Below are 21,749 nucleotides of genomic sequence, written 5' to 3'. Positions count from 1 at the left end.
TCAAATATGTAAGTAATGACAGCAGAACTCAGAAACCTTCTATGAATCCAGCTAAAACCAAATCCCAGTGCCTGATCCAGAATTTATTTTTATGACAAATAAGAGGCACTTCATGAACTATTTGAATCTGCCTGGGGGACTTTTTATAAAAACACAAGCGTAACATGTCACAACAAGGCACAAATAATTGCACTCCACCTAGGAAGGACTGATGGAGCCTAAATGGAACATTTCAAATTCTGACCTATCTATTTGCTGAAAGCTTGCAAGCATCTCTTCCTAATTGCATCATCCACTGGGGATGGAAAGCCATTTGGGGACTACAACAGGAATAGAAACACTGGAAAAGGAGACTTCAGGTAGGAGGAAACACTCCTTCTTTGCTTTGAATTTCTGATTAGTTTCCATCAGAAGACTCTGATGTCTCTGAAGGCGTTTCCCAAAGACCAGGCTTTATCTGCATAGTCAAACACTGGAAGGCTTGACTGCCCCTTAGGAGCTAGCTCTGGGCCATGCTGGGCCTCCTGATGGAAGCAGCTTAGAAAGGTTTTGGCAGTGATGGTAGACAGGACAACTATCTTGTCCTCCACAGCCCCTCTTCCACTTCTGCCAGAAGAGCTACTGGAGGAAAACAAACTCCTGGGTTCACTTAAATTTAGCCAGTCATTCCTAAACCATTTCATCCCAAGGAAACTGCCCTGGTAAGCTCACCAGCTCAGCAGCATGTTTAGAGAAGTGGGGATGACAGGAGCGTATGGCAGAGGTCAGGCTTGCTGATAACCTCTCCCTAAGTGCACTTATTCCCACTGATTTTACAGAGCTAACAGAGACCTTTGCTATCCCAGTTCATTTACTGCCAAGTGAACTACCACAATGCCCATCCAGGAAAAGGCTCATTCAGCAGACCAGAGTGGGATAACCTGCTGGGGGGGGGTATGGGCTTGTCATGCAGTCACAGCAAGCCTCAGAGAGGATGTTTATTCATGGCCTTATTTAAGCCAACTAAGAAGAGGGTAAACTAGAACAAGACACATGGGCCCACTTCAGAGGATGTGGAGAGCTCTGCCCTGCACAACAGTGAGAGGCTTGGATGCCCTGCCAAAACCAGAAGACCCCTCTGCTACAAAGCCACGGCTGAGTTCAGACACGCAGAGCCCATCAGCAGCTCCAGGGCAGGCTGACGAAGTGTCAAAGTTTTCACTCATTCCTAAACTAAAGTTTCTAAAAAACATGGAAACTGGTATTCATGCAAACACAAATTAAAGCCTGAATTAATCTGAATTAACTAAAACCATCAAGCTATACTAAAATAACTCAAGATTCAATAATAAAATTAAGAGTTCTCATTGTAATCACAAAAAAAACTGATGAATCCCTTACATTTTGTATTAAGTTAAAACAGCCAGCCAGAACAGCAGGTTTCCTGCTGAACAAGCACACTCAGTACCATTCCCAGTCCTTCCACCCAGCTAACACAACTTTAGCAACCCCAGTATTTCTGGGTAGGCTGGAAGATCTCCTTCTGCACCCATCCGGAGGCTGTTTAATTCAAACAGCCAAAACCATGCTGCTAAAACAGTAGGTACAAACTGAAAAGCTTTCTTCTCCATAAATAAAATGGCAACCAAGTAGTACTGTTACTAAAGCATTTACCTGTCAGGAAATACAGATATGACACATATTACTTCAAAAAAAGGGTTAATTAATATGAATATTTATTAAATGGCAGTGCCTGCAAAAAAAAACCCCTACCCTCATGGGGCAAAAAGTCAGAATCCTACCACTGTTTATGCTTTGTTACCTTTAATTACAGAAGTAATTTCATTAAAGCTGATTCTGTGTATCTTACAGTTCTTTCAACAGTCCTTCAACTATGCTAATAATTCTTCCTCCATGGCTCTAAGAGGAAAAAAAAAACCCTTGTTTCCTGGTCTATAAAACTTTACCTGGTTGCCAGTAGGCAGTTACCCCAATCCTGTGAAGGCAGCCCCAAAAGAATGGCAAAATGGATTCAAAAAATGCCTCAAAGCTCAGACACCAATACAACGAAATCCACAAGATTTTCTTATCCAGTAGGCAGCTCACTACAGGAATCCCAGGCTCTCCTTCCATCTTTGCACCACAGCCCATTACATTTTTCTAGAAATCAAGTAAATCGGTTGAATGGGAGGCATTTGCCTTTTGTGTCCCTAAAGCAGGGCAGTGCTCGGTGAGCCCTGTTCTGCATGGCATATTACACGTGCATGTCTCTCATGAGGACTTCTGCCACAAATCCAGTCAGGGTCAGGCTGAAAGCAGCCTTTTGCATCACAAGGATGACCATAAAATTCTCTGTTACAAAATGCACCAGACCCATGGACTGAGATCTCACTGTAGCTTACGTTCTCCTAGCTAAGGCCAAGACATCTGTTTCAGCTAGGCAAACCTGTTGTGAATGCAGACAGCATGAGAACTATCTGACCAAAATCCTGGCTTCTAAATCTGCATTCCTGTAATCTGCTGTGATCTCAGCATCATGCCAGATAGCCTCCATCCAACTGATAGGAAGAGTTGTCTCACCAAACCAAACTCAAAAGTACTAAAGAAACAGTCAGCAGGAGATACACAGGAAAAACACAGTGAAATCCAGCACAAGAAGCTCTATACTCCTCTGCACCAGCTAGTGGAATGATAGCCTCAAATCTACAGGATTTTGCCAGGTTTTACAGTTTACCCCAAAATTAGGAACCTACAACTTCAATCTCTGAGCACTGACTTGGCTGTCACAAGCAGGGAGGCAGAAGCAACTGCTGTGAGTTGCTGCTGCTGACAAAATGAGAGAATGCTGCTGTGCTCATCATTTTGCTCTGACTGAATTCTGGTATTCTAGGGCCACCCTCAACAGGATTCACTATCCCTTCCCAAGATGCTCCTTACAGGATAACTCAAACCATGGTCTGCTGCAGGAAACGCAGAAGGAAAAGGAAATAAAACAACTTCAAATGCAAGAGAAATAAAAAATTATTCCAAACACCTTGCATTATCAATGAGGCACTGAGAAAAACACCAGCGCAGCTCTCACCCAGACAACGACAACGTGAGAAGCCAGCTGAAATCTGGTAACCCTGGGGAGAGTCACGCTGCAGGAATGTTAAATCGGCCAAGTTTTTAATCTAGGATGAAAAACACACTGGCAGACCAGCGCAACAGAAACTGGCATCGGCAACAGGGAGGACGGTGCCTCTGCCAGGCTCTGCACTTTCCTCCTGGTAGAACCAAACTTAATTCAAACCTCTTCTGGCCGGCGATCCCAGGCGCGGAGAGACCTGGAGGAATTCTCCTTCAATGGGGTTATTCATTGGAGCCGTAAAATCCGCCTGCGTTTGTCGGAAGCCGGATGCAGCCTGGGAAACTGGCCTGGCTACCTGGCCCTCCATTTTCACTGCCAACAGGTGATCCTGGCTCCCTACCCTCTTCCAGGAAAGGACAGAACCCACTCCTGGTCACAGTGCAACAGCCACGCCCGATAGTATTTGCACTATCATTTTGTAAAAGCGTTTATTTTTTTAAGCGAGAGAGGGCAAGCTACGGGGGCACCCAGCCCAGTGCCGGCGAACCCGGGCTGGAACGGGCACAAAACCATGGTGCGTTCCCGACGAGCCGCCCGTCTTCGGAGGTGCGAGGGCACCCGACGGAGTCTGGCCACAGCCTCCGGTGAGGCGCAGAGGCCAGGCAGGAGGGAGGACTCCGAGTCAGGGCCAGGCCGGCTCCGCTCAGCCGAGCTCACGGCCGCCCGCCTCGCTCGGAGGCCGCAAACAGCACAGTCCCGGCCCCAGGCAGCGGCCCCGGCGGGAGTTGGAACGGTGCGAGAGGGAGCTCCCGCCCGGACAGCCCGGTGCGGCGGGAGGCGGACCGGGACCACCGTCCCGCACGAGTCTGGCCGCCCGGCACGGCACGGCCCGGCCCGGCCCGGCACGGCACGGCACGGCTCGGCCCGGCCCGGCCCAGCTGCCTTTCACCTGCCGCCTCGGCTTGCCCAGCCCTGTGCCGCCCCATCCACCCGAGCCGGGGGTGGCTCCCGGCCCCGGCCCCAGTCCAGGCGCAGGCCCACAGCCCCGGAGAGCGGCAATGCTCTCTCCCCTCTCCCGCCGCTCAACAGGTGCGCGACAATCCCACTCACCTCTCCGCCATGGCCGCTCTGGCCGCGAGCGGGGCAGGATGTGAAACCCGATCTCGGCCCCGCCCGGGGGCGGTGCGGCCCGGCCCGGGACCCCCGGCCGCTCCCCGGGTCCCTCTGCCGGGGGCTGCTGTGCCGGGACGGGGCGGGGCGGGGCGGGGCGGGGCGGGGCGGGGCGGGGCGGGGCGGGGGGAGTGGGCCGGGCCGGGCCGGGCCGGGCGAGGCCGGCAGGAGTGGCGGAGCTGCGGGTCGAGGGCAGCCCCTGGCGGCGGCCGCTGTCGCTCCAGAACCCGACCGAGTCTGCCGAGCCCTGGCGTCGCGGAGGCCCGGCATGGTCCGAGGGGTGGAAACAAGGAGAGTGGAAGCGGAGCCGGGACATCAGTTTTGGAGCCGCTGAAGGCTTATTTAAGCTACAGGTCAATGGCAACAGTCAACGGTCGTGACCCGTTTTGTGAGGAAAACCGTAGTCCGGCAGGTCACATCCTGCCCTCGCCTTGGGGACCCTTTGGGAGCGCTGTTGTTGCGGGGCCCAGGTGCGGCCTCTGCTCGCCGCTGGATCGCAGCTGCCCCGGTGAACTGTGTTCCCCTGATGCTGCCTCCCGCTGCCCTGGGCATGTGGGGCTTTACTAGTTCTGCTCTGCCCTCTGGCACTCCCGATATCCTCCAAGAGCGTGGATGGAAAGCGGCAGGGGGGACTTGAACCAGCCTGGAGCACTGAGAGAGGAAAGTTTCTTTGCCAATGCTGGATGCTGAGCTGTCCCTGCTTTCAGGTGGGAGAGTACAGATTTTTGGGTCAGCCTGAGCTGTAAGGCTGCCATGCTCTGGGTTTGCCCAGATGTGTTCTCTTTTTTGCTCTAGCAATTTTATCTGGGCAGGTTTTGTGTACTTTCTGTTTCTTCTCTATCCTGAGCACATAGTAGACTGGTCAAAGCTGTGCAGGAACATCAGGTGTGTCTCCAGGTCATGCACAGATCCATCAGTGGCGTACAAACAGCATAGGTTCAGAGACCTCAGGAGCAAGTAGAGCCCTGTTCCTTGGCCAGCATCAGCAGTCTGAGTAAACAAGCCATGCACTAAAGGTCGGCCCTGCTAGATCAGCTTCCGTCAGCCACTGGTTTAGAGTATGTCATTTGGTGTGGTGGCACAGAAGAGCTCCTGCTATCTCAGTAACTGTTGCTATGTGGCACTGCTCCCAAGGAATTTTGTACGGGGTTCTGTTATTCCAGAATCGGAACAATCCCATGTGGAGGCAAATCCTGGGGGTTGAGCTGCTTGGATTCGTCAGACCCTACAGCTGGGGGTGCGAGACTTGACAGATATTTGGTGGATTTTGCCACTAACAGAGTGGTTTGTGGCCCATGTCACACCAGGTAGCAAATGTCTGCTACAGTAAGAAATGAGTCCATTCAGTTTATTAATGACCCCAGGCAAGCCAATGGTCAGGGTCCCACCCAAAACAGCACTGCATTCACTTGCAAATGGCATTTTGGCACTATTGAGAACTTGAGGGTAACTTAATCTGAAGACATTCCCATGAAAGTCCCACTGTATTTTTAAATAGCAAATAGAGAGACAGTGAGATCACAGCCACCACTCTTGTGGGCTGGTCACACAGCTGCACTGTGCTTACAGGGTGGGGAGGAGAGTGTGTCCCTGCAGCCGGAGGCCAGTGGCAAGTGGGGCCCCCACAGGGGCGGCTGCAAAGCTGCTGGAGATGCCTGAGGTGCTGTAGGAAAGCAGGCAGGAGAAGTTAAGTTCTGTGGGACTGCAAAGATCAGGGACTGAGGCACAGGCTAGCAGGGAAGGAAAGGAGGAGTTAAACCAGGTCTGCATTGAAAACAAAAATTTGCTGGTGTAGCTCTACCATGATTAAATTGGCATCTCTCCTTGTGAAGGTGTAGATATTGCTTTCCTTTGCCAATACAGGCTACACCTGTCCTCAGGGAAACAGCAATATTGGGGAAATGCTTATTGCAGCCTGATAGTCTCTGCTCAAGGGCTCCTGTAGATACAGACTTACTGTATAAGGACTTTAACAGCTTGATCATCATTTCTGTGCTAGCAAGAGCCTTTGGACAGGCTGAAAATACATGCTGGGGACATGGGAGGTTTCAGAAACCCAGCTTTAGAGCCCCCTAAATTGAGTGACCTCACACAGTAAGTGGTAAGTTGGCTGCAGGAGGGACCAGACAAGTATTCATTGTTTTTGCAACATTCTCATTTTACTTTGCATATTTCACGGTTTGATGATAATGTGTAGGCTGTTTTCCACCTACACCTCTGGCAGCCTTGCTGAAGAACCTAAACATGATCGCTTGGCTGCTGCAGCTGAAACTCTTGGGATGTTATTCTGCACTAAGAGATCCTCTCTCTCTTCAGGCCAAAACGGGCAAAGTGGAGTCTCTCAAGGACACAAAGGACACGTTGACATGACATCTCAGGTCAGTGTGACTCATGAGCTGGCAGCTCCCTGCTTACCTGCACAGTGTCACACAGCAGGAGGGCATCAAAATGCAGAGCAAGGAAACCACCTTGAAGGCAGAACTTCCCCACTAGAGGAGGGTCACACACCTGCTGACATCAAGGACACTCTTGGGAGCAGAGATCCCCACTGCTGGAAGAGGAAAGCTGGGTGATATGGGGTTCAATTACCAGGCACAACACACAGCTCTGAGGCTGTGACTTGCACACAGGGTGCCAACAACACAGAAGTGACTCACAGAGGGGGAGAGTAATGCCAGAAGGGAAAAACTAAGCAGCTACAGGAAAAGCTTCTTTTGTGGGAACTTTTTCAGAGACTTTCACAGCTCAGGCAGTCAGGGGCTGAGGAAAACTTCTGCTAATGGTACCTGGTGCGATAACACAAGGAGGTTCTCCTCCAGAGATACAGGTGGGCCACTCTGTGACACATACTTGGGAGATCAAGCCCACCAGTCACGAGGCCTGTTATCAACACACCAAAAGTGGCAGCAGGAGGTGAATGTGAAGTGACTTGAGAGCATGGCAAAGACATTGCAGTGTCTCCGAAAACAGAGGGCGCTGGTTCTTTTGCTAATGTAAGAAGAAACAGCCTTCATGATTTGTAAGGCTGTGAACACCAGACCACTGTAAGATGAGGCAAGAGATGTACGATCAGTGTTTCCAGGCCAAATCATCTCGTTGCTGCCTGTTCTTGGCTGAAGGATATTTCCTATAACTGTCACTGCAGAACTGCAAAATGAGCCAGCTCCCTGAGATCCTGCTCAAATTGTTCCTCAGATACTGCTTCCAAGTGGAATAACTGTATTTGGAAATGTTCACCCTTTCATAAAGCTGCTCATCTGGTGTTCATACTTGGACACACACTCCACATCAAGAAATGGCAGGTGGAGGTCCTGGCATGAGAGGTCTTCCTCATGTGGGGGTGTGGAAGAACCAGTGATGCTAAAGCTATGGAAAGCTTAGCATTGCAGTGCTGCTGTCCTGCTTGTATGTGCCAGGCTAAGAGTTGAGGCAAAGCCCAGGCTGTGAGCGCAGCCAGCACATTGCCCTTGAGGTTTGGGCCAGCAGGCACTGCCCTTGCTCTGCCTTTGTTAACAAACTGGGTTGCACGGCTTGGAACCAGTGCAGTCCAGCACCAGACCCACAGTAACTGTCTCCATGTACAGTAAGGAGGGGAGTAACAGCTCGAGACAGGTATGACAACCCTTTGTTGAGAGACTGGTGATACTGGGAGTAGATGCCTAAAATGGTTGGCAAGTTTTGTGTGACTGGGCTTACAGCCAGCACTGCCCCAGTGCAGCTACAGCCTTGGATCCCCCTTCCAGGGCACCAGCATTGGTGGGAGGATGAGTTGGGAGATGCTTTGCTGTGGGTTCCCTGTGCTACTCCTGAGCTGCATTTGAGGTCCTCAGCCTTGACCTCACCTCAGCTATACGCCACAGAAGCTTGTGCCAGGCCCACTCACTGGGTCAGCAGTCACTTGACCCTGGCTGACCATGGTTACTGACACCAAACTCTCTGCTCCTCTTGCATGGTGAGTATGGCACTGTTGTGCTGTCACCTTATCTCCAGCTCACCTGTTATCCTCTCCTGCCTCCAGCACCCCAAGCCCCCATGGCTGGAAGGGGGGGGCAGGAGCAGGAGCAGCTCTGTGTGCTCTTGTGATGAGAGAGCCAATAATACCAGAAAACGTTCTGTGAATGCCCTGTGTTAAATAGGTGTCTTGGTTTGAAAGACAGGTGTCTGCCAAGAAAGGCAGGAGCCTCCCTTGAAATGGAAAATGTAACCCCCTTCCCTCCGAATTATTATAATTTTGAAATTAAGGGGCTTTCAGGCAAAGATATGAGGAACAGGAATAACAGTTCTTTACTATTGTATATCTATGTGTATAACCAGTCAAACAACAATAGCTATGGCAGTAACAGCAAACAATCACAAACCCAGTCCCAGCCTTCTCGGCTGTCAGGCCCTTTCCCCTCGGGTGCAGTTCCGCTCGCAGCCGGCAGGGGCGCTGGCGGCTCCCGGTGAGCAGGGCAGGTGCGATGGCTCCCCCGCGGCTGCAGGGGGCGCTCCGGAGCGAGCTCGGGGAGCACGCGGCACCGGTGCCCCGGGATCCCGGGAAGGGATGGAACAAAGGCTTCACAAACTGCTGGGCAGCCGATCCCGGTGTCCGGCCGGACCCTCAGGAACAGCAGGCTGGAACAGCAGGGACGAGCACAAATCCCGGGTGGCAGACGAGATGTATCGAACTCCGGAGCTGCAGCGGGAACCCGCGGAGGTCTCGGCAGGCAGGGCATGTGAGGCTACAGAATAGCGAAGGCTCAAAGCAACTGCAAAGGAACGGCGGGGGCAGGGCAGCCACAGCCCAGCTGCCAGCAGGGCAGGGAAAGGCAGGCTTGGGATCCCAGGGTTTTCCCTGAGGAACCCGAGCAGATGGTGAAAAAGTCCCTCTTTTAGTAAGGTGGGGTGTTAGGGTCCCAGTGCAACAGCCACTCCAGCGAGCAAGCTCCACTCATGGTAGAAGGAAGGCAGCCGAAAGCGGAAGCCTGCAGCGCTGATGAATTCCGTCCACAACGATGGCTGCCCTCCTCTCCCTCCAAACGCCGACAGAAACCAGCCAGCCAGGGGCTGTACCCAACCCTTTTTCCCAGTTCAAATCTCGTGGTATCCCCTGCCCTACACGAGAAAACCCCAGGTGAAAGAGAGTAGCCAGCTGGACCCCTCCCTCTGTAGCCAGGTCTTTTGTTTTTCTTAAGCGGTCAGTAATTTGTCCCCCTGGCAACATGTATGGGGAAAATTCCTTTAGGAGAAAAAGAAAACAGAAGGAGAACTCCTAAAACCCCAACAATAGGTCAAACTACTGCCCAGATACTCCTACGAGTGTTTACATGTGGGCTCACCATGGGGAGCTCTTTGCCGCAATAAAGTGCTGGGCTGACTAAGGGGCACAGTTCACTCAGATGGGTGATGGGATCTCTGTCCTTGCAGATTTTCAAGGTTTGGCTACACAAAGCCATAGTTTACCTGATCTAGTATTGGTGATGGTCTCATTTCAAGCAAGAGTTTGGGCTAATGCCCACCAAAGGTCCTCCCAACCAGCATGTCTGTAACTCCATACCAGGGAGCTAGAGGTTTGAGCTGGGCAGACATATGTAGTGAATTCTCCAGTAATCCAGCACAGACATCTTGTATCCAGTGTCTCAAAGACCTTACGGAATGGAACCAGGCTGATCTGGGTGCAGGCATTGCTGTCTGAAGTTCTTTGGATTGTGTGCTGTGACAGTTCTCTCTATCAAATGGTCTTAGCAAGTGTGAGGAAAAGAAAAAAACATCCCTGTTCTTCATTAATCCTGTCCGTTTTGTGAAGTCGACTGATGATATTGAACAGCCCAGGACAGTCCTCTGGAAAAAGATAGTTGGAGATATTTGACCTTTTGTAAAAATACATGTTTTTAAGCACCAATCAGGAGGTTGTTGTGGGGCTTTTTTTTATAGCAGGCATGATGTAAATTTGTATAACTAGCCAGGTGTTCTGCAATGGGGCTTTTAAAAAATCATCCTGTCCTAATTTTTTCTGCCTTACCATCTTCAGCTCCTTTGCAGAGTAAGCAGCAGTGCTATTGCGTTACTGCTTGGCAATGGCAGCAGCTGGCTGTAACCCAATCATGCAGCATGGGACACGGAAACACAGATGGAGCAGCAAATGCTCTTTGTTTCCTCTCCTGCTTTTTAAAACAGACTGTGAGTACATACTCAGGAGAGGTTTTTGCCATCTTCCTTGCTACTGTGGCTCCCTGGCTGCTGACAAAGCCATGGCATTATATAGCAGGGGTAACATCTCCCTGCAGCAAAGGAGAGCTCTGTCCTTTGAGAGGAGTGCAGCCAAGAGGGGAAGGGCATTAGATACAATGTCAACATGCCCTTGAAGGGGAAAGAAGGGTGTAGTGGGTGAAATGGCTGAACTGAGCTGAGGGCTGCCCATGCAACAAGTCCTGCTTCTCTTGTTGCTCTGAGTCCTGATTCTGTGTTCATCTGAGCTTGGGTGAACCCCATCAGCTCATTAAACTGGCACAGAACAAAACTGAGTCTTGTTTTGACTGTCAAGAACCTCTATTGGCCTGATGGATGATCTGGCAAGCACTTGGATGAGAATGAGGAGCGGAGCCACACATCAGGGTGGGCCAGGAGAAGAACAGGGAAGGAAGGTGGAGATGGGATGTCCCTTGTGAACCAGATCGACTCCGCTGTCCAGGGTAGTCCTTGTCCAAAAGCTAGACAAGACATAGGAAGGGAGGTCCATGCTGCCAGGTAACTTTCTATGAGGCTGCTGGCAGTGAAGGTCAGGAAAATCTCCCCAGCAGAGGTTTGCCTCTACTTCAAAATTCCTGCAGGATGAAAGCTCCCCAAAATAAAGTACCTATGTCCCTGACACCGAATGAGTTACATGTTCCCAAAGGACTTCTGTATCACAGCCTCCCACACTTCTGTTTCTGGTAAGCTCTGCTGCTCTCAAATCTGTGTCTGCTAAGGATTTACTGGTCAAGCTGGGCAATGGTGCTCTCTGCTCTGCAGGAGATGTTATACTCTGGAAAATATGAAACTGTCTCATCACCAGCAGCCTTGAGCTGGGGGACACCTGCCCAGAGCAGAGGACGATTGCTGAGAGGCCTGTGGCCAGGGCTTATGACACAAGACTCAGCTAGTACTGCCGGTGCACCCAAACAGTAGCATGAGCAGTGGAGACAGAGCTGTGCCACCTCCCTGTACCTCCCTGCTCCCTCTCCCACTGGGCTGCACATGCTCTTGGCCCATCTGGCCTTGCTGTGGCTGATGTTTTTGCTGCACAATGTAATACTGTAGGTACTTGGCCAGAAGTGAGTTTATTGTTTAGCCACAGACAGAATCTGTAATTCCTCAAGTTAATCCTACAGTCTGACTTTTTTTCTCACAAGCCTTGACAAATTAATTGAATCCACATTTCTGTGAATAACCTGGAAGGAAGGTTCCACAGTCAGGTCTCAAGACAAAGAAAGATGAGGATTTGTGAGATCACTTTCACCATTTCTGACCAGTGCAGAGACATTTCTGGGGGCATTTCTTTCTGGCCTTGTTGTCTCTTGGGATGATCATTCAGACATCTGTCTGAGATCCCACCAGGGTGTATTGCCTAAGTTTTCTCAGCTTCATCCCATGACTCCTGTTCTTCTTATGTAACACAAAAAAAATTTGTTTCATTTTGTTGTTTACAGGTCCTCAACTGAAATTTCTGCATGTTGTTATTTCTCATTATATCCTTTCAATAAAATAATACAGATTTCATTTTTTAAAATTCAATCCCTTTTACTCTCAGGTATTGTTTTGAGCTCTGCCTGCACACCACCTCCTTACTAATACATACTGAAAACAGAAATCCTATAATGAGCACTAGAAGTGGGTTATAACTCTTTATCTGTTATCCTTTCTCATACAGTCAAGGGTTCAAGGACCAGCCAGATTCCTGCTGAACTCAGCAGCAAGTTCTTTGCTCTACCACAAAACTGCAGCAGGAAGTGAAGTTTCCAAACCTGTGGTTGCCAGCATTGCAATGCTGAATGTCCCCCTGTGCTGCACTAACTGTGTCAGGCAAGTTGGGTTCCTCTCAACATCCAGGTATTCAGCTTTAGGCAAACCCCTTTGAAAGCTGTTCTTTGCTAGTTTTTTTAGCATCTTGGGGATCTACTAGGCAGATCAACTCAACAAACAGGTTCTTGTATTTTAATTTGAGTGCTGTGCACTCAGGCTGGGTGCTGACAGCTGGAACTTGTGCATCTCTGTCCATGTACCTCTGAGGCTGCTCATTGTGAACAGCTGCTGTTAGAGGAGAGAGAAAACACTTGGGATTACACCTGAGCGGTGTCTCAGGGGACCACCCCATGCAACCCACAGGTAGTCCCCCAGAACAGCACATCTGCAGGAGGCCATGGTCAGCCCCACCATGGTGGGGCTGTCTCATGGGCCGCCCAGACTGTTGAGCAGCTCACGGGGATGAGGCAGGTCTGAGATCAACCTGGAGTCAGTCTACAGGCTGGAGTCAGCATGAGGCCAGTGATGGTGACCAGGGACAGATTCAGCCCATGACAGGTCCTGTGCAGGGCTGGGCTACAAGCCCTAGGTGGGGCTGGCCTAAGGGCTTGTTAGTGCTCTTGGGGCCCAGAGAACAGCTTCACAGGCAGGTAAGATAACAGCATGAGCATGGCCAGTTTAAACGAGGCCAAAGTTCTGCCTCCCCCAGGTCCTGATCTCCAGAAGTGGTTGACAAAGGAAAACCTTCACCCTTTCCTCACATGCAATTCCTAGGCAAGCAGAAGTGGAGGGGTGTAGATGCTGGCTCTGCTGCTCATATTGACATCTCACCAGGCCTTCTGGAAGGAGAAACAGCATCCTCCAGTACTCAAAACTAGAAAAGAAGCCGAGGACAGGCAGGTTGATACATGGAAGAAGCTCAAATCTCTCCACCAGCAGTGTCAAGTCCTTGGGGAGCAAGTTGCCCCCTCATGTCAGAGATGGACTAAGATCATCATGTGCCAAAAAAGCTGGGTCCTCTGGCTGTCAGCCAGTCCCTGCCCATGTCTTTAGCAACCTCATGCAGGCCAGTGGGCTGTAGTTGGGATCCATGCGAGGAAACAGAATCTGCTCAAATCTACCTTGTGTAGTCAGATTCAATAGCTTGTAACCTATTCAGGATTTTCTCTGCTGGCATATGGACATGGTCTACATCACCTTCACATTTTGAAGGGTATTTTATCTTTAATTTAATATTTTAATAGCCTTTTTAATGGTGCTTTGTAGCTGTGAAAAACGAGGTTCACTCTCCTGTGAGAATTTAAAGGGTTTATATAAAGACAATAAGAGACACATAAAATAAAGCAAAGGGATAACGGCCGGGTGCCTTGGCGCTCTGCCAAGAGCACACCTGATGCCCGAGGTGAGTCCTTTTTATACCATTTTTACTGTCTGTTCTCTATTCATATTCAAACTTTTCCAGGAACTGTTCTGCATGGCCACTCCTTGGTTCCGCCTTTTTAGAGCATGCGTAGTCTTCTGCTTTGTGGTTTTATTTCTTTTGATTCTTGGGGTTGGGCCCGCTAGGTAAGAGTCGATGGTAGGGTGGATCTCTTAATTCTCCAGACAGTCAGGGCTGATGGCAGCTTTGGGCCTCTTTGCCCCCCGGGCAGAGCGGTGATAGCGGCTCTCGGACCCTCCTGGCTGCCCGTTCTCCAGGCGGAGCAGCCTTTGGGCCCTTTTGTTCTCTGGACAAAGTGTTGATTAGCAGCTTCTTGGGCCTCATCCTCTGTTCGCTTGGAGGTTCTCTTACTTGCTCACACTTGCTCACACTTGCTAACATTTCTTGCTAAAACGAGAGAAAACTACATCCACACAGCAAAAAAGCATTTCTAACATTATATAATATCTACCTTAATACTTTGCGAGAAGCCAATACTATAATATATGTTTATAACAGTAGCCATAGCTTTTTCTTTGTGGTGATACAACTGTTCTGAGTAATTTTAGAATCTCCATGCTTCTTACAATCATGTTATCCTTTCAGTTTATTCATTTTTTAATCAACTCTTGAGGGAGGAATTTCTTTGTTGGTGTTATTCTTCTGATGTCACCAGATTGAACATAATACTCACTGCTATGCATGACTGTTCTAATGGCCCCTCACAGAACTCAGCATTAAACCCAATTGCTTCTTTTATGTTCTCCAACCAGCTGCTCCAAAAATCAAGCCTTTGTGGTATCTAAATGTAGCAACCGCATGATATGCTGATGTGACATTTACTCACTCGGTGTGGGGGTAATTGGAGACTTTTCATAATGATTTTCTGCCTTGGTAGCCAATCTGACCTCCTAAATACGTCACTGTCACCACCACTGGTTTTACAGTCTGTTCACTACAATAGCCCTGATTCTCTCGTTTGCCTATTTAGGTGTGAGTTTTCCACATATAGGGGTTCAGTGTTACATCTTGGAAGATTAAAATGGTTCAGGCACACTGATACCGAAGTTTCTTCAATATCCAGCATCGCTCCTCCACATGCTCAATAGTCAGTTCTTCCTGCACATCCGCAGCCAGCTACTGCAGTGTTTCACCTGTTACCTGTCTTGTACCTGTGTCTGATAAGGTTGTTCTCAGTCAAAACTGGGTAGTGTAGCTTTTCTGCCTGCTTTTGTGGTTGCTCAAATTTGTTTAGGAGCACATTGGTGGCTGTTACCAAGTTTCTGTGCCTTTTTAGGCCGGAGTTCATTTGTTCATCTTCCCATTAGTAATTTCCTACTTTTTCAGTTTTGTCAACCTCCAACCTCGTCTTTTAACTAAGTGAGGGAGCGGCCCTGCACCCCTCACCCCCCTCCCTGCTCCTGACCAACGGTGCGGGCAGAGGTCAGCGAGCAGTGAATAGTGGTTAGCGGGCAGTGGGAGGCAAACGGTGGTCAGCAGGCAGGGACAACGAGCGGTGGGCAGCGCAGGCGCAGGCAGGCGGCGCAGATAAGACGCAGGGCGGGCAGGAGACGGTGCAGGAACGCAGCGATGCAGGAAGCGGCTGTCGCAAGCAGGCACCGTTACCAAGCAATCCCACATGGTCTAGCGGTTAGGATTCCTGGTTTTCACCCAGGCGGCCCGGGTTCGACTCCCGGTGTGGGAAAGCGCAAGCTTTTTCTTTCCTTCGCCCTCTTGCCTTTCGGTTGTAAATTTTGCGCGACCCCTTCTACCGCTCATGGCGCGGGTGACACGAGCAACTCCCGCCCTCACCCCCGGCGCCTTACGCGAACGCACGCCCAGGTTTAGGGGGAGGAACACCAGCGATAGTCGGCATTATCCCCTAGCGCAGCAGAGCCAGTCCCTCCTCCGGATCAAGCCATCCCACAAACAAGAAAACTTTTTTTTTGGAATGTGTTACTGAGAGCTTCCCCTCAGCTCCAGAGGTGAATCCAGCCAAGTGCGTAGTGACCACACCAACAGCCCTGCGGAGCTGAACGCCGACAGCCGACGGGCCAGGGCAGTGCTGTGATACGCTGGGTCTGGCAACAAGACTGGACACGCAGCTTGTGCCGCTCTTTGCTACTCCCGACCACTCATTAGCCACCTTAGCCCTGTCCGTGAGTACTGGAAGCGTGGGGCTGCATCCTTTCTCGTACACTGCCTGGGCACCAGCCAAGGGGAAGGGGTGTGTTCGTGGAGAAGACAAAAAACCCCCATGTCTGTGTACTGCTTCCAGAGCCTGGCTCCACAGGCAAATGATAGGAGAGAAAGGCCTTAGGTAAATCCACCAACATGAGCCTATGCACATACTTCAGTCACAATCACAAGATGAGGGAGCAAGGAACATGGAGCTGGTTAGACCAGACCTGATGGCTGCCTGGAAGCCGAGGCGTAAGGGACAGACAGTGCATGGGAATAAATAGAATAAACCTTGTTTTGTCTGTGAGAAGACTAGTAATTTTGTTTACAACCAACCTGTACAGAAACGATTAGGTTGGAAAAAACCCTATTACAGTCATGCTTTGTTTTTAATTTTAAACAGATCATTTTTCCTAAATGTTCCAAACTCTACTAGTTGACCACTTCAGCTTAGAAAGACTTGGACACTCTGGGCAAGGGCCCCAGGACCATTTACTGCTATTAACATTTCAGAAACTTTGTTAGAAATGACATTAAATGAGACAGTAGCCTGGGACTTCCAGAAAAGTTATCATTTCAGGAGGAAAAGTTTGTTTAGAATTAATCTTTACATTGTTTCAGATTTGTAGAACAAAAAAAAATAAACAACCTAAAATTCCCCAGCAACAATTTATTGCATGCTGATACCAGCAGGAAACCCACTTTATGTTATCTGTACTACCTTGAACAATTCCAAATTTACAACGTATTATTAAATTTAAATACAAACGAACCATTCTGTGAGCTCTGAGGGAAACGAAGCACTGTTAATGAAACAAGACGGACTTGTTTAAACAAAAACACTAGTTCCCTTCTGAGTTAAACATTCAGCTTCAAGACTTCAGCAATCTGCAGTGGCTTGGGCCAAAAGCCGCACCAGAAGGGCAGGCCATTGACAGATTTACTTGGGATTGAAGTGGCTAAAAAATCTGCAAGACACTGCTAGCCTGTTAAGGGAGGTGTTGTTTCTGGCAGAAGGGTACTGCTGAACACCTTCGGACATTGCTAATCTGAATGAATCAAGCCCTCGGCCAAAAGGAGGAAGATCAGACCACAGACCCTATTAAATCATCACGTCAGCACAATCTCTGGTGAAGGAACACAGTAATTTCGCCCTCCTGCCCTAATCCACTTTAGTTTGCTGGAAAGCAAGAACCTACGACAAGGCCTCGGCATGGTGCTCAGAATATCCTGAAGAACCCTTCCGAAGGCAAGGAAAGAACGGGCGCTCAGAACGCACCGCAAACCCACAAGCTGGGCCCCGGGCCCCGGGCGCAGCCGCAGCCCCGCCCACAGCGGCCCCAGGCTCGGCCCGCCCGCCGGGCGCCAGGCGGGCGTGCAAGCTCTCGCGAGAGCTCAGAAGCGCGTGACAAAGCCACCTGTCTACCCAAGTCTCGCGAGCATTTCCGCCACTGCTTCCGGTTGCGATATCTCGCGAGAGGTGGCGAGCCCGGGGGTGCAGGGCCTTGTTTGGCCGTGCATCTCGCGAGAGCCCCTGCGCGGTACGCTGGGCGCCCCCGTGCCGTGCGCGGAGCGGCGAGCGGCCGGGCGCCATTTCGGGAGCAGCCGCGGAGCCATAGACGGGGCCAGACCGGCACCGGGACGGACTCACGACCGCGCTGTCCCTAGCCGCCCGCTCCCCGCGGCTGCCTGAGCGCCGCTGTCCATTTAAGGTTCAGACGCCTGGAGAGGGTGCTTGAGCCCTCGGGCCCATCCCCCACCGCCAGCGCAGTGACGCCGGAGCCGCCGTTGCTGGACCAAGGGGCCCTAGCGAGGATCGCACTGCTCGTGGCGCAGGTAATTGCTCGTGGGGCCGGGGCCCCCCCGCCGGGCAAGCGGCGGCCTGGTCCGCGGGCTGCTGCGGCCTGGGTGTCTGCGCCCCTCCCGCCGCCATGGCCGCCTCGGCCCTTCCCGCGGGGCCGCTCTGCCCGTCACCGGGACCAGAGCTCCCGGCGGCCCCCGCCCCGCCGCCCGGCCGTGTGCGGTTCGGTTGTTCGTGGCCACGTCGCGGACAGACCCAGCTACCCCCGGCATGGCGCTGCCCCGCCCCGGCTCCCCCCTACAGCCCCCCCCTTCCCGCGATGGCGCTGTGTGGAGGGACCGGGCGGGAGCGGCTGCGGGGCTGTTCGCCATGGGAGACGGGGCGGGGAGGGGCGGAGGTGGGGCGGGCGGGGAGTGAAGGCCTTTGGAAGGAGCGAGGTAGGAGGGCAGCCACAGCAGGGTAGGCAGCACTGGGCATCACTGTGTCTGGGAAACCGAATTCGCTCCGCGTGATCGTCTCAGGAGAGTGCGGGAATTCTGACTGAGGAGTTGCGTGCAGACGTATGGGTCCTGCTGAGAGGCGATCTGCCCTCCCGAGGCGTCGGAGTCCTCCCTAAAGTTTCCTGATGCTTTTCCAGGACACTACATGTAAAACGTGTAGAATTGTCATTCATTGGATTTCTAAAACAAATAATTTTGAGAACGGAACCCTTTTAAATTCCTTTTATGTAATACAGTACAGCACAAAGAGAGAGTGTTTCTCTTCAAAATAGTGACTAGCTCAGTTGCAGTAAATTTCCTGTCCCTTTACGTTTTCTGTAGATCCACAAAGTTTCAGGTGTAGTTCATTCCTTGTTTGTTTTGATGGTTTGGGAGGGTTTTTTGTTTGCTTGTTTGGGTGGTTTTGTTATTTTTTTTCCCTCTACAAACAAGTTAGTCGCTTTTTTGAGCAAGCTGAAAAGCTTTCAGGAAAATTATTTTGAGCATCAGTGTTTAATGAAAGATATTTGAAAATCTGTCAGGATTTTCTAGTCATTTGAAATTATTGCGAACTTTTATTTGTGATTTTAAAAAAAATACTTTCAACTCCATATGTAGCATTATTATATGCATTACATATATGCATTGCAGGGCTGATAGCAGGATTCTGTTACATAGACAGAACGTACTCTGATAACATGCTATTGTCCCAGTGGAAGTGTTTTGTAAAGAGTACAAAGGGTACAGATTGCTGGGGTGAGGCCAAAGGTCCACGCAGTTCAGGAGATTGTCAGTGATGGTGGCCAGCAGTAAATGCCAAAGAAAGAATGGGAACAGCACAGTCACACATTGACAGTTCTCTCTGTGTGCACTTAGTTGTGGCTCACGGTCACGAGGCATGTCTTTGTTTAATGAAAAGCTTTTTCTGTAAACTTTTATGGGTTTGGGGGGGTTTTTTTTGAACACTGCATGTGCTTATTTTTCTTTGTCGGGATCCATAGTGCCCTTCCACAGTGAATTCAATGGCTAAATGCTTTGTGAATAAGGACCATTGTTTTGAACCCACTGGATGATAGTTCATTCACTTACTATTTGGGTGAATGCAGTAATAGTCCTTCCCTCTGCACTTTTCCATGCCATTCAAGGTTTGATGGTCCCTATTGTGGCCACCCCTCTTCAGGATGAATAATTCCTCACCAAATGTAGCTGGATATGTTGGTTAAATTACACATCTGAAACTAATTTTGAGTGGGAGTTGTCAACGGTGGGAATTTTTTTGTAGAATTCTGGGTTTGGCTTTTTCATGGCCCTTAGTCATACTGATGTACTATTTATACTACATACTGGTAGAACAGCAGTGAATTAAATCACTTGCATGTATGTAGAGGGCTTGAAAAGCTGAATATAAATACTGTAGTAAGAAGTAAAATTGAGCCATTGCACTTAAATGAAGGATGCTCATATCTGTAAGTGATAGCACTATAGCCCAGCAGGTAGTAATTTGAAAATGAGGTTAGTGTGCCTCAGTTAAGTAATTGAGTGTGAACTTCCCGTGTTGTGATCCTGCTTGAGGATTGTGTTTTATTCTAGAATGTATTCCTGGGCCAGGGTCAGATGTGCTGCAGCTCTGGTAAAGCATTCTCAATTACGACATTGTAAGTGGCCTGTTTAAAGAATCTTGATGTGTTGGAGCAATTTCATTATTCTGCCCAAGTCTCGGGACAGCACAGTTCCTGCAGTAGTGCCTGTAGACAAGGTGCAAGAACTAACCTGTATGATTAAAAATCCATTTTATTGTGCACATGCAGGGAAATCTTCACTGTTGGGCTGTCAGACTTGTATCTAGAGGACTGGCTATTCTTGAGCTTAAGAAAGAAAAAGAAGAGAACTTTCCCTAAGAGATTTGAGGAAGTTAATGTCCAAGTTTAATTCCAGGAGTCTTGAGAGTTGCTTAATTGCATATGCATAGGGAGAGGAAATCAAGTGTCAAAGTGATTCAGAGTATAGTAAACATAAAATTATATTAAAGGGTTGAAATTGGAAAATAAGAGGAGCAACTAAACCCAAAATGTTCATGGTGCCAAATGTTACCTGGTGTGGTGGGTCTTTTTTGTCTGAGAAGTTCCAGACTGGATGGACTTTATGTATGCTTTAGTAGCTCTTAGTACTGGAATCATAAGTATTTTCCTGTGGCCCCTGTTATGCAGGAGGCTGCATTTCTCAAAGTACCACAGTGTCCACATCCTGAGGTTGATAAATGATGATGGCAAAGGCTAGGAGCTGTGAACAGGTTTGCCTGATGGTGCATTGTCCTTTGGTGAAGCTCTAGCACTTCTCAAGATGGCCACCAGAGCTGTGTTTGTGTGTCATAAATACACTGTGCTCTTTGTTTTGAAAGAAATTGGTGGAATACCTCTGGGGTTTCCTCTGGCTAATGGTGTTCAATCACATTTTGTTGTTTGCAGCCGTAATTACTTTGCACACATTCATTATCAGCTCACTGGGCAAAGCTTCATTCCAGTTTTTGTGGGAAATATCTACCGAAGCCCTGCATCGTGACTTTGAGCCAATGCAGCGATGACCTCTTAAGTAAAAGATGTTGCAATATAAAGCACGAGGGTGTTTTCCAACTCAGGTGGAATTTACTTCTTCTTTCAGGTGTCCTGAAAAAATGGCTGATGATATTGATATTGAAGCAATGCTTGAAGCTCCTTACAAGAAGGTGAGAAAAAATATGCCAGTGAGGTCCTGTTTACCTTAATTTAGCATTATTCATGAAACTACTGCTGAACTGTAAACTAACATCCCTGGAGCCCTCATGATTTATCTTACTGGACATGCATTACATGTAACTGTCAAGTTAATATATACTGTTAATGTAATTATATTGTGCAGTAGTTTCACTTCAGCGTGATGAATAAATGCCCATCTATCTCTCTTTGTAGACTTGCCTAACGATATCTCACCTCTACTCCCATGAATTCACCTTTGATTCCAGTGTGAACTGTCAATCATAAGGTAGTAATTGAGTGACGTATCGCTGTACCGTGGTCCCCTAGGTTAAAAAAAAACCAACACCAAACACCATCAAAACAAAACAAAAGAAATCTACCCAAAAACCAACTAAACAAAACCAAAACAAAACCAAAACAAACCCCAGAAACCAAAATCCTAAAACCTTTCCTCTAAAATTGCCAAGTCTAGTTTGGTATAGCAACAAGGTGAATGCAGTGGTTTGGGAAAACAGCAGGGTTCCAAGAATAACCTTTTCACCAGTCCCATGGCAAGTAAATATTTGAACAATCTGCTCAGTGCGAGAAGAGTGGGACTTGCTTTTAATGCAGAAGGCTGCTGGCGGTTAATCTTTCAACAGGGCAGATGAAAATCAATTGCTGAGTGAACGAATTTACAGAAATTCTTGGATCCCTGAATAGAATGTTCTTAGCGAGTAAAAGACAGTATCACAGTCTGTGGTGTCATTCTAAAATAAGCTCTTGTATTCTTCTGTCCTAGTTGTTTAATTAGGAAATGTTGATTTTTGTGTGAAATTATTATCAATTAGCTTAGTGATGTCTTTCACTTAAACCAGCAGCAAATGAATACTGTCTTTTTTTGTTTTCCACCAGATGGTGGTGAAGTGTTAACAGACTGCATGCTTTAGCACTGATT

At 49.2% G+C, this 21,749-nt stretch overlaps 2 protein-coding genes and 1 non-coding gene across 6 annotated transcripts in view; 2 read left to right on the top strand and 1 right to left on the bottom strand.

Annotated features, from left to right (window-relative positions):
• Positions 1-4,289, bottom strand: part of LOC125334650 (rho GTPase-activating protein 39-like) — a 57,203-nt gene extending 52,914 nt beyond the window's left edge. The window contains exon 1 of the mRNA XM_048321726.1: positions 4,160-4,289. Coding sequence (XP_048177683.1) covers positions 4,160-4,170 — 11 coding nt within the window. The 5' untranslated portion in view covers positions 4,171-4,289. The remainder of the gene's footprint in view (positions 1-4,159) is intronic.
• A 10,963-nt stretch (positions 4,290-15,252) lies between these two features.
• Positions 15,253-15,324, top strand: TRNAE-UUC. Its single transcript has one exon. It is a non-coding gene; the product is annotated as a tRNA-Glu (tRNA).
• Positions 15,325-17,349: 2,025 nt separating this feature from the next.
• RBM39 (RNA binding motif protein 39) overlaps positions 17,350-21,749 on the top strand; it is a 29,864-nt gene continuing 25,464 nt past the window's right edge. For 2 of the 4 annotated variants that reach the window (XM_048321829.1, XM_048321828.1), the window contains exons 1-2: positions 17,352-17,636; positions 20,739-20,802. In XM_048321829.1, the coding sequence (XP_048177786.1) occupies positions 20,752-20,802 (51 nt within the window). In that variant the 5' untranslated portion in view covers positions 17,352-17,636; positions 20,739-20,751. Of the gene's footprint in view, positions 17,637-20,738; positions 20,803-21,749 lie in introns of all 4 variants that reach the window. The other 2 variants (XR_007207206.1, XR_007207207.1) reach the window with 2 other exon arrangements.

Source organism: Corvus hawaiiensis, chromosome 17 (genome assembly GCF_020740725.1).
Source record: "Corvus hawaiiensis isolate bCorHaw1 chromosome 17, bCorHaw1.pri.cur, whole genome shotgun sequence".
NCBI classification, from domain to species: domain Eukaryota; kingdom Metazoa; phylum Chordata; class Aves; order Passeriformes; family Corvidae; genus Corvus; species Corvus hawaiiensis.
The sequence above is the reverse complement of the archived record's forward strand: the minus strand, read 5'-3'. Positions and strand labels throughout refer to the sequence as shown.